At 46.7% G+C, this 18,624-nt stretch overlaps 1 protein-coding gene across 1 annotated transcript in view; it reads left to right on the top strand.

Annotated features, from left to right (window-relative positions):
• The first annotated feature begins 17,824 nt into the window (after positions 1–17,824).
• LOC134356356 (glucose-6-phosphate isomerase-like) overlaps positions 17,825–18,624 on the top strand; it is a 65,319-nt gene continuing 64,519 nt past the window's right edge. Inside the window, exon 1 of the mRNA XM_063067255.1 lies at positions 17,825–18,031. Coding sequence (XP_062923325.1) covers positions 17,907–18,031 — 125 coding nt within the window. The 5' untranslated portion in view covers positions 17,825–17,906. The remainder of the gene's footprint in view (positions 18,032–18,624) is intronic.

The following is an 18,624-nucleotide window of genomic DNA, read 5'->3' on the forward strand; positions in this document are numbered from 1 at the left end:
TCATTAATTGTGGAATTGAATTTAGGAGCCGAGAGGTAATGTTGCAGCTATATAGGACCAGTTCTGGTCGCCTCACTACAGGAAGGATGTGGAAGCCATAGAAAGGGTGCAGAGGAGATTTACAAGGATGTTGCCTGGATTAGGGAGCATGCCTTATGAGAATAGGTTGAGTGAACTCGGCCTTTTCTCCTTGGAGCGATGGAGGATGAGAGGTGACCTGATGGAGGTGTATAAGATGATGAGAGGCATTGATTGTGTGGATAGTCAGAGGCTTTTTCCCAGGGCTGAAATGGTTGCCACAAGAGGACACAGGTTTAAGGTGCTGGGGAGTAGGTACAGAGGAGATGGCAGGGGTAAGTTTTTTTTTACTCAGAGTGGTGAGTGCATGGAATGGGCTGCCAGCAACGGTGGTGGAGGCGGATACGATAGGGTCTTTTAAGAGACTTTTGGATAGGTACATGGAGCTTCGTAAAATAGAGGACTATCGGTGAGCCTAGTAATTTCTAAGGTAGGGACATGTTCAGCACAACTTTGTGGGCTGAAGGGCCTGTATTGTGCTGTAAGTTTTCTGTGTTTCTATGCCAGTGATATTAAACCTGATTCTAATTCTGAGAAACCCACTGGGACCAGGCATCGTCTGTGCTGAGTTGCTGACTGTTCTCCCTCCCCACCCACCCCCCACCCCACCTCACTTAACCCAGTGCTGGTGGGTTGGGAAGAATCCCAAGCTGAACAATAGCAATACCTACCAGGCCAGGCTGCTGTTTATTGATTACAGCTCAGAGTTCAACACATTCATACCCTCAGTTCTAATCAACAAGCTCCAAAATCTGGGCCTCTGCAACTGGATCCTTGACAGTCAGAGCAAATCAGAAATAACATCTCCTCCTTGCTGACAATTAACGCTGGCACACTTCAAGGATGCATGTTTATCCCACTGCTGTGCTCCCTCTACACTAATGACTGTGTGGCTAGGCACAGCTCAGAGGCCGTCTGTAAGTTTGCCAATGAAACATCGTTTGTTAGCAGGATTTCAGATGATGACAAGGAGGCATACAGGAACAGGATAGATCAGCTGGTTCAGTGGTGACTCAAACACAAACTTACACTCAGTGTTAGCAAGACCCAGGAACTGACAGTGGACTTCAGGAAAGGGAAATCGAGGGAACACACACCAGTCCTCATCGAGGGATCAACAGTGGAAAGGGTGAGCAGACTGAAGTTCCTGGGTGTCTGAGGACCTATCCTAGGCCCTACATATTGAAGCAATTATAAAGAAGCTATGACAGTGGCTATATTTCATTAGGAGTTTGAGGAGACATGGTATGTCACCAAAGACTCACAACTTTGTCCAGACGTACTGTGGAGAGCTTTCTAACTGGTTGCATCACCATCTGGTGTGGAGGGGCCACTGCACAGGATTGGAAGAAGCTGCAGAGAGTTGTAAACTCAGCCAGCTCCATCGTGGGCACGCGTCTCCCCAGCATCCAGGACATCTGTGAAATGCGATGCCTCAAAAAGGTATCATTCATCCTCACTATCCAGGACATGACCTCTTCTCATTCCTACCAGCAAGGAGGAGGTACAGGAGCCTGAAGACACTCACTCAACATTTCAGGAACAGCTTCTTCCCCTTGTCCATCAGATATCCGAACGGTCCATGAGCCCTACCTCACTGTTTGCAGTATTTATTTATTTGTTTGTGTATCTGTCTTACTTACTTATTTATCGATTGATTGATTATTGTAACCTTAAGTAAGTTCTATGTTTTGGTCTGTACTATTGCCACAAAACAACAAATTTCACCACATTTGTCAGTGACAATAAACCTGACTCTGCTCTCACCACCGTACCTGGCCACAGAGAGCTCACTGGGTGTCAGTGGTGGACACCAAGGCTACAACAAAGTATTTCAGCACACCGCAGAGTGAGTTTAACTCTCACCATGACCTCTGGAAATCTCTGAGCCCAGGAGAGAGTGAAGAACAAAACTACAAAAACAATTACCCAGTCTGACCCGATTAGAACCGTACATCAGTTGATGAGATTCAGTCATAGATGTTGTGCCTAGCTGTCATACACAAGCCAGTGTATAAGCTAAGGAAGTACGATATGGAGAGCAAGTTGTTGTCCATGTAGCAAGCTTCTTCTCTCAACATAGCTGATGAATCCAAAGAAAATGCAGAGACCGATACAGTTTGACGCCAGCGGTGTCGCAGGAGTCACCCAGTCAGCATTGAACTCAATGTAGGACTGCCTTCGGGACTCCAGCTCCGGGTTTTCCCGTTGGGGTTAACTCCCAGTCTTCCCTGTGAGTGGGTAGAGCCGCAAGGCAGCAGAGGTCTTCAGATCAGTTTTCTGTCTCCTAGATGAGCTGCCAACCACAGCTGATGAGCACCATTGCCTGAAGCAACTGGTTTTAAGATTCCAGAAACCTACCTTTGCCCCTTCTAAGAGAAGAAACTGTTTAATAGCTAAACCACATGTGAAGGTCAGGAACAAAGACTTGGTTGTCCGAGGCACACCACTGGGAGCATTTAAGAGGCAGTGGGGCAGTGGGTGCCCTGAGGATTCCCGGACCCAGTGGGTCTCTGAAACCAGCACTGGGTACAGTAAGGTGGGGGTGTGCAGGTTGATGGAACATCAAACAGTACAGCACAGGAACAGGCCCTTTAGCCAACAACGTCTCTGCTGACCACGATGCCGAATGAATCTAATCCCATCTGCCTACATGAGATCTGTATCCCTCCGTTCCCCATGCCTTTTAAACTTAATATTGGTATCTGTCTCTACTACCACCCCTGCAGTCCATACTGAGCACGCACCATTCTCGCTGTAAAAAACTTACCCCACACACCTGCTCAGAACTTTTCCTCTCTCACCATAAGTACATGTTCTCTGCCATTGTCCCTTCTACGCTGGGAAAAAGAACATTGACCATTTACACTGTATTATTTTACAAACCTCTATCACAGGGGTGGTGAACCCTTTTGACAGTGTGTGCCCAAAATGCTGATAATCCTCTCAAAATTCATTTTTTCTGTCATGGTTGTTTTGAGCAGAGATTATAATTGATGACTGAATTAAGTTCAAGTTTATTGTCATCTGACTGTACGTGTATACAACCATATGAAAGAATGTTCCTCTGGATCACGGTGCACCCAGAAAACGTATATCACACACAACACATAAAACAAAATTTTCCCATAAATAAATTAATGGGTGGTGGGATGGAGAGACACCTCCTCCAAAGGAGGTGTAAGGTGTTCCTCCCTCCACTGGCTATCCTGCAGGTCACCCTGGGCAAGGTGTAGCACCTGTTTAGCCCCTCTCCATCCCCCCCCCCCAGATCAGGATCACGTGAATCCATGGGAATGGGTAGTGGATGGTCGTATGAGCAGCTGGTGCGTATCACAAGTCCTGGTTATGTGACCACTGGCACCAGGCAGACGATCTCTGAAGAGTAACGATAATGGCTGGGGTCACCCACCTTGTAAAGACACTGCCCAGAAGGTGGCATGGCAAACTACTTCTGTAGAAAAATTTACCAAGAAGAATGACTGTTATCGAAAGACCATGATCACCCACGTCGTATGACATGGCACATAACAAAAAAACAAAGTTAATAAATATAACTCAAAATGAATAAATGAACAGGTAGAGGGTAAACACCTTGTTGTCCTAGTGACAAGACCTCGGTGGTAACAAGGTATTCAATTAATAGCAATAATTTGTCACACCTCGAACTGGCCACCAGAGATGATGAGGCCAACCCCTTCCTGCTCACCTCCATATTAGGCTAATTATTAGTCCATTGTTATTACCTGTGCCTTATCTGTAGCCCTTTAGAAGTTCCTTGTCCCCTTGTTTCTTTGTGCCTTTGGAGGGGTCGCTGGGTCCTGATGATCTTGGAGATGTAATTGAAATTCTGAGATTTATGGATTGGACTGTAGTTCAAACTAACTAGATCATCGAGGCCTCTTTCAGCTCTGTTTTTTTGTGTTTCTCACCCATTCTCTCTTGTGGATTGGCGGGCTGGGGTTTGGGTGATCTGTTTTTTTGTGCAAGGGAGGGGTGGGGTGTTTGGGGTTTGTCAGTTTCATCTCTGGGGGGTTGATACCTTTCAACTGCTTGTATGGTTTTCTGTATTCCTTGGCTGTCTGGAGAAGAGACAAATTTCAGAGTTGTATTCTGCATACATATTTGATGTTTTGTAAGTGAAGCCTTGCCTTTGTTTGTAGGAATCTCTAGTTTCTGAAATTTTAGTTCATGTTTTTTTAATTAATTTTGGACCTTCTGCCTGTACCTTGTCTGCCAAGGAATCCAGTAAATCCTTATCGGATTTTTCCCTGTAATTTTGTGTGACTGTTCTCTGCAATTGGGTTCACACTATTCAGTGTGAGGAAGGTTAAAACTGAAGGAGTTACCTAGTCCGCTGTGACAGAAGTATAGATTTTTTAAGGAAAAAGGATGAGCCCTGTTGTTTACTTATTTGTATTCATTGCTTTACTGTTAATAAAAATAAAACAGAGACAGATTGAAATTAAAGCATTTTAGAAAACCTGTTCTAATCTTAATATTAGAAACATTTAATATTAGAAGCATTTTAAAAAGCCTCTTCTAAACTTAATATTCATCTTTTTAAAAGACAATTGATATTCATGGAGGTGCTGAACTACACAGAGTATTTAAAAATGCAAACACGAGGAAATCTGCAGATGCTGGAATTTCAAGCAACACACATAAAAGTTGCTGGTGAACGCAGCAGGCCAGGCAGCATCTCTAGGAAGAGATACAGTCGACGTTTCGGGCCGAGACCCTTCGTCAGGACTAACTGAAAGAAGAGCTACATTCTTTTTCTCTCTCTCCTTTTTCTCCCCCTGTCCCTCTCAATACACCCCTTGCCCATCCTCTGGTTTCCCCCCTTCCCCTTTTCTTTCTCCCTAGGCCTCCTGTCCCACGATCCTCTCATATCCCTTTTGCCAAACACCTGTCCAGCTCTTGGCTCCATCCCTCCCCCTCCTGTCTTCTCCTATCATTTCGGATCTCCCCCCCCCCCAACTTTCAAATCTCTTACTATCTCTCCTTTCGGTTAGTCCTGACGAAGGGTCTCGGCCGGAAACGTCGACTGTACCTCTTCCCAGAGATGCTGCCTGGCCTGCTGCGTTCACCAGCAACTTTTGTGTGTGTTACACCCAGTATTTGCTGTTAAGACCACGTTATTGTACACTATCCTCACACCCTGCCCCGTACTTTGTAATTGGCACGGTCTGTGCCATGTATGTCTCATGTGCTTATCCACATCTCGTCCTGTGGGCCTGTCCATCCACTCTCCTCCGGTGACTCATACCCTCTTAGATGAATGAAAATGTAGGCCGGCCGTTTCTCACCTTTTTCATTCTTCACTCCTGATGTTTTTGCCCTCCCACTTTCCTCTTCTTCAATTCCCCACTCTGGCCTCTTATCTCTGCTCCTCACCTGCCTACCACTTCTCCCCTCTCCTATCAGATTCCTTCTTCTCCAACCTTTCACCTCCTGGATTTTCACTTCACTCACCCCTCCTGGCTTTACCTATCACCTTCTAAATTGTCCTTCCTCTTCCCCACTCCCATCCCCACTCCTTCCTGGCCTGGGTTCCGTCCACTTCCTTTCCCGTCCTGATGAAGGGTCTTGGCCTGAAATGTTTGTTCACTGTTTATTCTTCTCCATAGGTCCTGCCTGACCTCCTGATTTTCTCCAGAATTTGGTACAGTATATGTTGCTCTGGATTTCCAGCACCTATTGTGTTCAAGACGGGAATCGCTCCACCTGCCCTCAGCCTGTAATAGCTGCCATCTCCGCCAGGTGGCAGTGTCAGCCAGCAGCAGGGGCAGGGCAGGGTGCTGTGTGAGGGCGAACGCCTCCAGCCTCAGCTGCTTGGCTGCGTCATCTTATTTATACATCTCACTTTTCTTACAAATAAATCTTATTTATGAATCTGCACATATTAGAGCGTTGACCCACAACAAAGAATCCTAAAGTACCACACCACCAGGTTCAAGAACGGTACTTCGCTTCAACCGTTCAGTTCTTGAACCATCTAGCACAACTCTCATCACTACAGATCAGCAACACTGACTGCTTTGTCCACCTTGACCTAAAAGAAACATTTTTGTTCTAACTGTGTTTTCTTGTAAAACTGTCTATAGTTTATGTTTAATATATGTTTTTCTGAATGCTGCTTATATGAAATATATGCTTACTGATGCAATTACAGAGAAGGCACGACAGCAGATATATTTCATTAGGAGATTTGCTATGTCACCAAAGACTCTCACAAATTTCTACAGAAGTACAGTGAAGAACATTCTAACTAGTTGCATCGCCATCTGATATGGGGGGCGGGGGGGGGCACTGCACGGGCTTGGAAAAGGCTGCAGGAAGTTGTAAACTCAGCCAGCTCTATCATGGGCACTATCCTCCCAGCATCGAGGACATCTGCAAAGGGCAAAGCCTCAAAAAGGCAGCATCTGTCATTACGGACCCCCATCACCCAGGACATGTCCTCTTCTCATTGCTACCAACAGGGAGGAGACACAGGAGTCTGAAGGCACACACTCAATGATTCAGGAACAGCTTCTTCCCCTCTGCCATCAGAACAGACAATGAATTCATGTACACTACCTCACTACCTTTGTCTTTTTAGGCTCTTTCTGCACTACTTTTAAAAATTATACTATGTATACAGTGGCATGCAAAAGTTTGGGCACCCCTGGTCAAAATTTCTGTCACTGTGAATAGCTAAGCGAGTAAAAGATGACCTGATTTCCAAAAGGCATAAAGTTAAAGATGACACATTTCTTTAATATTTTAAGCAAGAAATTTTTTTTATTTCCATCTCTTACAGTTTCAAAATAACAAAAAAGGAAAAGGGCCCAAAGCAAAAGTTTGGGCACCCTGCATGGCAGTACTTAGTAACAGCCCCTTAGGCAAGTATCACAGCTTGTAAACACTTCTTGTAGCCAGCTAAGAGTCTTTCAGTTCTTGTTTGGGGGATTTTCACCCATACTTTCTTGTAAAAGCCTTCTAGTTCTGTGAGATTCTTGGGCCGTCTTGCATGCACTGCTCTTTTGAGTTCTATCCACAGATTCTCGATGATGTTTAGGTCAGGGGACTGTGAGGGCCATGGCAAAACCTTCAACTTGTGCCTCTTGAGGTAGTTCATTGTGGATTTTGAGGTGTGTTCATTATCCTGTTGTAGAAGCCATCCTCCTTTCATCTTCAGCTTTTTTACAGACGGTGTGATGTTTGCTTCCAGAATTTGCTGGTATTTAATTGAATTCATTCTTCCCTCAATCAGTAAATGTTCCCCGTGCCACTGGCTCCAACACAAGCCCAAAGCATGATCGATCCACCCCTGTGCTTAACAGTTGGAGAGGGGTTCTTTTCATGAAATTCCGCACCCTTTTCTCTCCAAACATACCTTTGCTGATTGCGGCCAACAATTTCTATTTTAACTTCATCAGTCCACAGGACTTGTTTCCAAAATGCATCAGGCTTGTTTAGATGTTTTTTTAACCTTGTGAATAGAACTGTTTCTTATAGTAATTTCCAGTTTTTATTTTTATGTATTGAAATGCACTGCTGCCACAGAACAACAAATTTCACAACAAGTGTCTGTGATATTAAACCCAGTTCTGATTCTGATGCCTGTTTTTCATTAGACGGACAAATAAATGGAAAAGTACTTGTACATCTGACAATAAACTCACCTTTGACCGTGACTGTGATCCACTGTGTATACAGCAAGGATTGTATTTGGGCCCAGCTATTCACAGTGCACATCGGTGATTTGGATGAGGGAACAGATTTGAATGTTTTACTCCTGTTGAAGGGTCATTGTCGTTCATTCCTCTCCATAGATGCTGCCTCCTCCAAGGGGAGCACAACCCTAACCCTAACCCTAGTGCATGGTTTAGGGGTTTGCGTGCCTCACTGACCCAGGGAGCTATGTTGATGGAGTCAGGGCTTTATGCTTTGACTCTTGGTAGGGTCACCCTTGCCAAACAGGTCAAAGGGTAGAGGCCAGACTAAGAGTGGTCCACCAGTCCTGCAGGTTTGGGGGTTCAGCTCAGGGCCAACAACCCTGACTGGTCAAAAAACAATCGTTACAGAAACAGCAATGAAGAATCCTTTGTGGCCAAGGACAGACAGAGTTGGAGGACCTTCATTACTGCCCTAAACACCAGAGGCATAACAGGCAATATTTGCTGCCTGACCTACTGAGTTTCTCCATGTGTTACTCGGGATTTCCAGCATCTCTTGTGTTTATGAACGTTTGTAACTTCGGCTTTGAAATGTCGATCATTTTTTCTTTCCTCACTGTTTTTCTTTGGCCTCTCTGCCTGTATGCACCTAGGAGGAGGTCAGCCAAATGATGAGATTTCCCAAAAATGCGACCCAGGGATTGAAAGGTCGGTATTTCTTACGGTAGTATAGCAGTTATCGAGTGTGCTGGGACATCTGGTGCTGTAAGTGATATCTTACAGCAAGTCACCTCTCACCAGGCTCACAGACAGCTTCTGTCCCAGGATGGAAAGAAGGACTCTTGAGCTCACAATCTACCTCGTCGTGATCCTGCACTTTTATCATAGGCACATAACGTCAGATAATAAATACAAGAGACTCTGCAGATGATGGAAATCCAGAGCGTAAATTTTATTTAATTTTTGTTATTCTTGTCAATGTTGCTTATCAAGTGTCACACACACAAACTACTGGGGGAGCTCAGCAGGTCAGGCAGCATCTATGGAGGGGAATAAACGGTCAATGTTTCGAGCTGAGATAAATCCTGAAGAAGTGCCCAAAATGATAACTCTATTCCTCCAGGATTCTAATCGGTTGTGGGAAAGTTATTGGAAGGTATTCTAAGGGACCAGGTACTTGGATAGACACGGACTGATTAAGGATAGTCAGCACAGCTTTGTGTGTGGTAGGTCATGTCTAACCAATCTCATAGTTTTTCAAGGAAGTTATGGAAAGTGGATGAAGGCAAGGCAATATCGTCCAGTAGCACTTGCACCCACAGTGATGAAGTGTTTTGAGCAGTCAGTGATGAAACATATCAGCTCCTATCTGAGAAAGACTTTGATCTGCTCCCATTGGAGGATACAGCGGGGATGGCAGACATAGATTTTTTAAACACAGAGTGGTGGGTGTGTGGATCGCTCTGCCAAGGGTGGTGATAGAGGCTGAAACATTGGGGATATTACACTGAACTCTTCACATAACCTATGGACTCACTTTCAAAGACTCTTCATCTCATTTTCTTAATGTTTATTGTTTTTTTATTGTGATGATTTACTTTTTTTTCTTATCTGCTTTGACGGATGTCCTGATGAAGAGTTTCAGCCTAATACATTGACGGTTTACTTTTTTCTATGCATGCTGCCTGGCCTGCTGAGTTCATCTAGCATTTTGTGTGTGCTCCTTTTCTTTTTGTTTACCTGGGTGATGTACTTGTCACCAGTGCATCCAAATCCGAACACGTATCCCATCTCCACACACACCGCACTTAAACCAACACGGGTTGATTAACTGCCAGCTTGGCTTGTCAACCATTGACTTTCTCAGCCATCACATCTCTACAGAAGATGCGAAACCCCTCTCATCAAGAGTAGCTACTATTATGGATTTCCCACCACCTCACACTTTTAAAAAAACTACAGGAGTTTTTAGACATGGTGATTTTCTATCACTGCTTCATTCTACGAGCTGCTGAACTTACGCTTCATGTTTTGTGCGCTGAAAGGCAATACCCCTGATCACATGCTTGACAGGTCAGTGGGCATGACCAGGACATTTGCTGGTACCAAATGAGCTCTTTCCGTTGCACCCGCCCGCCCCCTAGTGCGCCCACAGCCATTACTACTGACGCTTCAGACTATGGTGTGGGTGCTGAGCACGAACTGTTGGTCGGAGGCGGGTGACAGCACTCGTTTTCTTCAGCCGGCAGCTCCATCCCCCAAAAGGAATTACAGCATATTTCACTGTGAGCTTCTTGGTCTCTATCTGGCTCCACCATTTTCATTTGCTTTTGAGGGTTGCCATTTTCCAGCGTTCATTGACCCAAACCCCTCGTGCATGCGATAGCCAAAATATCAGAACTTTGGTATGTACAGCAGCAACGCCAAATGGCCTATGAATCAGAGTTCACAACTGGTACACAACACATCAAGGGGAAAAATAATGCCGTGGTTGATTGTCTCTCACGGCCAGCCATTGACAACATACCCGTTGGGGCTGACTGTGCCAGTATGCCAGCCGACCAAGCTACTGACTCAGAGGTCCAGGCTTACTGGACAGCAGTCACAGGCCCGTGGTTGGCTGAGATTAAGTTCAGGGAAGGAGGGGTTTCTCTCCTCTGCAATGTCTCAGCTGGTTGCCATCACCCCATCATGCCCACAGACTGGAGGTGGACGGTTTTTGACTCCATACGTGGCCTCTCGCATCCAGGCTGGATGGCCTCACACAAACTGGTTGCTCTAAAGTTTGTGTGACACAGCCTTCAAAAAGGTGTAATGATGGACTGCAGCCCGTGTGGAGTGCCAGCGGGCACAAATAAACCACCATCTTCAGGCACTATTGGCACCTTTTGAGGTCCCTGAGCAATGGTGTAGGGCAGCTGTAGCACTTACAATGATAAGTGCCAGGAGGTAGGTCAGGGAGAGGGACGGATGTACAGGGGAGTCAGGTACGGAGCAATCTCTGCAGAAAGTGGGGTGGAGGGAAAGATGTGCGTGGTGGTGGGATCCTGTTGGGGATGGCAAAAGTATGGAGAGTTATGTGCTGGACACAGAGGTTGGTGGGGTGGTAGGTGAGGACAAGAGGAACCCTACCTCATCTTTTTTTTCCAATCTTGATGAAGGATCTTGGCTCGGAAAGTTGACTGTTTACTCTTTTCCATAGATGCTGAGTCCTACATCATTTTGTGTGTGTCGCTAAGAAATAATGTGCTAGCATTAGAGAGGGTCCAGAGGGAGTTTATGAGAATGATCCCAAGAATGAAAGGGTTAATGCGTGAGGAGCCTTTGAAGGCTCTGGGCCTGTACTCGTTGGAGTTTAAAAGAATGAGGGGGATCTCAGTGAAACCTATCAAATACCGGAAGGTCTAGATTGAGTGGATGTGGAGAGGATGTTCCCTGTAGTAGGAGAGTCCAGGACCAGAGAGCACAACCTGAAGGTAGAGGGACGTCCCTTCAGAACAAAGGGGAGGAGGAATTTCTTTGGCCAGAGGGTGGTGAATCTGTGGAATTCATTGTCACAGACAGCTGTGAAGCCCAAGTCATTGGATATATTTAAAGCAAAGATTGATAGGCTTTTGATTAGTAAGGGCATCAAAGGTTACGGGGAGAAGGCAGGAGAATGGAGTTGAGGGGAATAATGGACCATGATGAAATGTCGGAGCAGACTCGATGGGCCAGGTGGCCTAGTTCTTCTCCTATGTCTTATGGTCAATAAGATGGACTCTTGCCCTCACAATGTACCTGATTATGACCTTGCACTGTATTGTCTGCCTGTCTGCACTTTCTCTGTAACTGGAACAATTAATTCTGCATTCCTCTTGTCCCTCGCACTCCCTCAATGCACTGTTGTAAGACAGTGAAAGGCACAAAGTTCCTTGGTGTACACATAATGGATGATCTGACATCACCTCCTCACTAGTCAAGAAGGACAGCAGCTTCTACACTTAATAAACACAGAAGATTCTGCCAAAGCTGGAAATCCAGAGCAACACACATAAAATGCTGGAGGAGCTCAGCAGGTCAGGGGTATCAATGGAAATGAATAAACAGTCAACGTTTCGGGCTGAGACCCTTCATTGGGACTGGAAAGGAGGGGGACAGAAGCCAGAATAAGGTGGGAGGGGAAGCAGGACAGCTGAAGGTGACAGGTGAAGCCAGGTGGGTGGGAAAGGCAAAGGGCTGGAGAGGAAGGAATCTGATAGGAGAGGAGAGTGGACCATGGGAGAAAGGGAAGGAGGGGACCCAGGGAAGTGATAGGCAGGTGAGAAGAGGTAACAGGCCAGAGAGGGGATTAGAGGAAGAGGGGAGGGATTTTTTTACTGCAAGGTGAAATCAATGTTCATGCCATCAGGTTGGAGGCTACCCAGATGGAATATAAGGTGCTGCTCCTTCACCCTGAGGGTGCCCTCATCTTGGCACAAGAGGAGGCCATGGACCAACATGTTGTAAAGAAAATGTGAATGGGAATTAAATCATTTGGCCACCAGGAAGTTCAACTTTTGGTGGATGGATACTTTCTGAGGAGATTGAGGCTTGCAAAGCACCCATTCTAACAACTTTCTACAGGAGCACCATCCAGAGCGTCCTGTTTGGCTGCATCTTTGTTTGGTACGGAAGCTGCAAGGCATCAGACTGTAAGACCCTACCCAATGGTAAAAACCACCAACAGGATCACTGGGGTCTTCCTTCCCTTTATTTGTGACATTTATCGGAAGCTTTGTATGCATAGGGCCCAAAGTCACCCATCCCACAATCTCTTTGACCCACCACCGTCAGGAAGGAGGTACAGGAGCATCAGGACTGGGACTGTCAGACTGTGGAATAGCTTCTTCCCCCAGGCTGTGAGACTAACGAATACCCTGCCACCACTGAGGTCTCATCTCTAGGACTGTGAGCTGTTTACTGTTTACCTGTGCTATGCACTACATGTATACTGAAGTATATTTTATTAACTTATTTGTGATAACATTCTGTTCTATGTGTTGTATGTTTTGTGGTTCACCATGGTCTGGGGGAATGTTGTTTCATTTGGTTGTGTCTATGTACAGTCAGATCACAATAAACTTGAACTTAATGAATTGGTCTGTGTGAACAGAATGCACAAACAGTTTTTCATTGTACCTCAGTTCATGTGACAATTATGAACCAGTTCCAATATCTGGAGCACAGAGGAGCCTGCTGCCCATCCCTGCTGAGGAATGTGCTCGTAGAACAGCATACACCAAACCCCCGACGCTGTCAGACTGACGGATGTGAGTTGCCTCATGGTCAAACGGTCAGTCCAAGCTGGCTGACTGATTGGAGAGGTCAGGGAGTACCAGGTCTGCAGGGTGTTGAAATGTTTGCAGGGCATGGACAGGAATGTGTGGAATGTTCATTTCTGCCAGAAACTAGTGAGGCTCGCAGGCAACCCAGCCCTCTTCAATCGGGAGCAGACTTGGTCACCTGTGGGATTTCTGCAACTCTGGCTGACACTGTTAAATCTTCAAAATCAGAATCACTGGCATGTGTTGTGAAATGTGTTCTTTTGCAACAGCACTACTTTGCAATACATAATAATAAAAACTGTAAATTACAATAAAAACAATATAATTGTTCATTTATTTATTGAGAGAAATGATCCAATATTACATGTATTTGTTGGAAAAAGTACGTGAACCTTTGCTTTCAGTACTGGTGTGACCCCCTTGTACATCGATAACTTCACCCAAATGTTTCTGTTAGCTGTTAATCAGTCCTGCACCTTGGCTTGGAGAAATTTCAGGCCATTCCTCGTTACAAAAGTGCTTCAATTCAGGGATGTTGGTGGGCTTCGTTGCATGAACTGCTTGCTTCAGGTCCTTCCCCAACATTTCTATAGGACTAAGGCCAGGACTTTGACTCAGCCATTCCATATATGAATTTTCTTCTTTTTAAACTATTCTGTTGTTGGTTTATTCTTGTCTGCCAGATCGTCTTGTATCATCCAACTTCTATTAAGCTTCAGATGATGGACTATTACCCTGACATTCTCCTGTAAAATGTCGTGAAGCAATTTTCAATGCATTGTTCCTTCAAAGACTGCAAGCTGTCCAGGCCATGAGGCAGCAAAACAGCCCCAAACCATGATGCTCCTTCCACTAGGATTCACAGTTGGGATGAGGTTTTGGTGTTGGTGTGGAGTACCCTTCTTCTTCCAAACATAGCCAAAAAAATGTTCAACTTTTGTCTCATCTGTCCACAGAACATTGTCCCAAAAGCATGGTAGAACATCCAGGTAGTCTTTTGCAAACTTGACAGCTGCAGTAACTTTTTTTTTTGGACAGCAGTGGTTTCCTTTGAGGTGTCCTTCCATGCACACCATTTTTGTTCAGTGTTTTTCTTATAGTGGACACATGAACAGAGACTTTAGCAAGTTACAGAGATTTCTGCAGGTCTCTTGCTGTTACCCTTGGGTTCTTTTTCACCTCCTTGCACGTTGTGCTCTTGGCGTGATCTTTCCAGGATTCCCTGTCATGGGAAGAGTAGCAACAGTACTGAGTTTCTTCTGTTTGTAGACTATTTCTCTTACTTTTTGATTTATTCAGTTACGGGATGTGGACGTCGCCAGCTAAGTCAGCATTTATTGCCCATCCCTAGTTGCCCTTGAGAAGGTGGTGATGAACTGCCTTCTTGAACCACTGCAGTCCCTGAGGTGTAGGTACACCCACAGTGCTGTTAGAGAGGGAATTCCATGATTTTGACCCAGCAACAACGAAGGAACGGCGATATGTTTTCAAGACTGGATGGTGAGCGACTTGGTGGGGGATTTGCAGGTGGTGGTTACCCAGGTATCTGCTGTTCTTGTCCTTCTAGTTGGTAATGGTCGTGGGTCTGGAAGGTGCTGACTGAGGAACTCTGGTGTGTTGTTGCAATGTATCTTGTAGATGGCACACGCTGCTGCAACTGATGGTGGAGGGATTGGATGCTTGTGGAAGGGGTACCAATCAAGCGGGCTGCCTGGTACTGGATGGTGTTGAGCTTCTCGAGTGTTGATGGAGCTGCACTCACCCAGGTGAGTGGTGAGTATTCCAGTACACTCCTGACCTGAGCCTTGTAGATGGTGGACAGGCTTTGGGGAGTTAGGGGGTGAGTTACATGCCGCAGGATTCCTAGCCTTTGATCTGCTGTGGTAGCCACGGTGTTTATATGGCTAGACCAGTTCAGTTTCCTGTGGACTGATGAACACTCAGATCTTTAGAAATGCTTTTCCAGCTTCAGGTCCTCTGAAAGTTTTTTTTTGATCGAGCCATGGTGCACATAAACAGATTTTGCTTGAGAAAAGCAGGCCCTGTCAGTAACCTGACTCTGTGTCTTTTTTATAGGGCAGGGCACCTCTACAACCCACATCTCCAATCTCATCTCATTGATTGAAACACTTGACTCCAAATAGCTTTTGGATAGGCATTACCCCAGAGATTCACATTCTTTTTTCCGAAAAAACATGTAATATTAGATCATTTTTCTAAATGCATAAATGAACAAGAATAATGTAATTTTTGTATTATTTATTTGATTGGGTTCTCTTTATCTAGTTTTAGGAGGCATGAGAATCTGATCATATTTTAGGTCATATTTATGCAGAAAAGGAGAAAACTGTACAGGGTTCACAAACTTTCTAGCACCACTGGATGATGTGTGCGTATACCTATGATAATAAACTTGAAAGTTGCAGACAATCTACCTGTTCTTATCTTGCCAGGCAACTGCTGTCCCTTTTGTGGGCAAGTCTGCAGTTCCCACAGTGACTTCAGGCACAATTCCTCTGATGCTGTTCAACCAGTTCAGCTCTTCCAGCAAGTTTGTATGTTTGCTGCAAGGAAATCCTCCTCAATCTGGAGGATCTCAAAGCAAATTTATTATCAAAGAACATGTATGTTACCGTGAGATTCACTTTCTTGCAGGTACTTAAAGAAAGACAATATAACGTACAAAAACAAAGACTGATAAACAACTAATGTGCAAACTGCACAAATAAAAAATACCGAGAACACGAGTCGTAAATGAAGAAAATGATGCTGGAAATCTACTGGGTGGCAAGCTGGCGTAGTGGTTAGTGTTCAGTTGTTGCTGCTGTTTGTCGGGAGTTTGTACATCCTGCCCATCACCACTTGCGTTTCCTCCCACGTTCTAAAGACAGACAGATTCCGGTTAGTAAGTTTGTGGGCACACTACGTTGGTGCCGGAAGCACGGTGGCACCTTTGGGCTGCCCCCAGCACGTCCTTGGAGCGTGCTGGTCGTTGGCACAAACAACATTTCACTGCAAGTTTCGATGTTCAGGTGACAAATGAAGCCAATCTGATTTAAATAGTCGTAGAATCATTTCAGAGTAGTTCAGAGTGCAGATAATTAATAAACTCCAGTGTAACATCATCTTCCATCACTTTGTGAGTGAGGGTAGCCTGGCGGGGGAGGGGGGAGGCATTTGATAGGTGACTCACAAGAGTGGAGCAACAAGTAAGCTGCTGGACTCTAGCATTAAGCAAGGCATTCCTGGATCCCAGGTTGGGAACCTCTACGCGAGAGGAACTCTAAAGGTCAGGCAGCATCGGTTGGGCGGGGTGGAATATACAGTGCACATTTCAGCTGCTGGCTTGATATCTGAACTACGGGCTGCATCTGTAGTCCCTTAAAGATAGAAACTCTATGTGTCACATGTACATTGAAACATGTGAAATGTGTTGTTTGCATCAACAACCAACACAACGATCTGCAGTAAATGTTGCCGTGCTTCCCGCGCCAACATGGCATGCTTCGACCTTGACCAGTCTCGTATACCTTGACGTGCTCTATTTAGCGAGACAGCACAGTGACGCTTTGGGCCCAATGCACCTACACCGCTCAATTACACCAGTGTGACCAGTGACCCTCCTAACCCATGTATCTGTGGTGCAAACACGAGGAAATCTGCAGGTGCTGGAAATTCAAGCAACACACATCAAAGTTGCTGTGGGAGGAAGCCCACGGGGAGAACATACTTGCTCCTTGCAGACAGCAGCAGGAATTGAACTGGGGTCGCTGATGCTAACCGACTGTGCTGCCCCTTACTGGCATAGTTGACAAGGTATGCCCTGGTTTCCTCCCACAGTCCAAAGACACACTGGTTAGTACGTCAATTGTCCCACGATTAGGGTTAAATCGGGGATTACTGGGAGGTACGGATTACTGGGCTGGAAGGGCCTCCTCCGCGCTGTATCTCTAATTAAAATAGTAACATCGTTTTTTCCCCCTGAAGAGGTTATCAGTATTTTGTCTGCATTAAGAACCTTTGGGACGCGAAGGTGCCAACAAATGCAATCCCTTTGGTATTTGGACTGGCGATGAGGATCCTCCGTAGTATCAGATTGCGTTTCCTTGTATGACCTCCTTAGCAAAGGTTACGGAGCCTTGCAGTCTGCTGGAAGTGAGCGGGGAGCACTGCTAATGCACGTAACCCTGCTATCCAGTACATGGGGGGGGGGTGCAGTGATAGGCTCCCTCCCCAGGACAAAGACGTGGGCAGGCTTTATGGAATATTGGCTACCTCCCTCCCGGGGACAGGACAGAGAGAGGGATGTCTAGGTGGAGGTCATAAAGAGGATGTTTCCGATAGTAGACGGGAATTTCTTTAACCAGAGGGTAGTAAATCTGAGGAATTCACTGGTACAGATGGCTGTGGGAAACCAGTCATTGGGTATATTTAAAGTGGAGGTTGCAAGATTCTCGATTAGGCAGGGCATCAAAGGTGGCGGGGAGAAGGCAGGAGATGGAGATAAATGGAGTAGGGAGGACTACCTCCCTGGGACAAGATGGAAGGGGAAGACCCCACCCCTCCCTCCCGGGACAGGAGAAGCCGGCTCGACCGCCATCACTGCATTCCGCGACCCGACCGGCAACTTCGGCAGGGGCTGTGACGTCAGAAGCCGCACTGCCCCGCCATTGGCTGAGAGCGCTAGGCCGCCGCTGATTGGCTGGGAGCGCGGCAGCAGCCTGATACACTGTAGCAGTTTGCGGAGTGTCGCCGTTCGTTGGTGTCCGGACCCCCGAGTGCAGCGTCAGGTCCTCCCGCCCGCCCGCCGCTCCGGCCCCGATCAGTCCAGCTCAGCTCAGCCCAGCCCGTCCCCATGGCTCCCCCTCTCGCCGCCGACGCCTGCTACAAGGCCCTGGCCGACTGGCACAAGCAGCACAGCTCCTCTCTCAACTTGCGGAAGCTGTTCGAAGCCGAGCCCGACCGATTCTGCCACTTCAGGTGAGCGGGAAGCCGGGGCTGCAGACTGGCTGGGCGGGCGGACACTTTACCCTCCACGGGGGCAGGCGGCGTTACACTGTCCCGGGGTGTGGGTTCTGTTCTCTGTCGCGGCCCTTCTGGCCACTTCTCAAGGTCGAGGTGTCCGAGTCCATACGGACTCCACCCCACGGGAAGGGAGCGGGTGATTTACCCACTGCTCGTTAAGCCGGGGAATCGCTTTGGGAGGCTGGGCCGGGGAGGTAGGGGGAAGCCCCTCGCATAGCCCGACCATGTGTACGTGCTTCCTGGCACGCCGTTCGCTTTCTGCTTCGTCACTGCTGTGTCCCGGCCATCCTGCCGGTAGGGGTTGGGGTCGGGGTCGATGGAGCCCTAGCGTCCGACTTTGGGCGGTGGGGGGGGGGGGGTGTCTCCAGATGATACGCTAGCCTGGGAGTGAGGTCCGCACACCCTTCCTGCTATAGGGCGTGGATCGTGGGAGCAGTCCCGCAGAAGAGTCCGCAATCGAGATTTTTTTTCTTGAGTCTAATCCCCGGGGCCAATCGGCAGGTGAATCTCTTATAATAAACTTCCAAAGGGGAGTCGCTTGCAAACTT

The sequence above is a fragment of the Mobula hypostoma genome, chromosome 14 (assembly GCF_963921235.1).
Source record: "Mobula hypostoma chromosome 14, sMobHyp1.1, whole genome shotgun sequence".
Lineage (NCBI taxonomy): Eukaryota > Metazoa > Chordata > Chondrichthyes > Myliobatiformes > Myliobatidae > Mobula > Mobula hypostoma.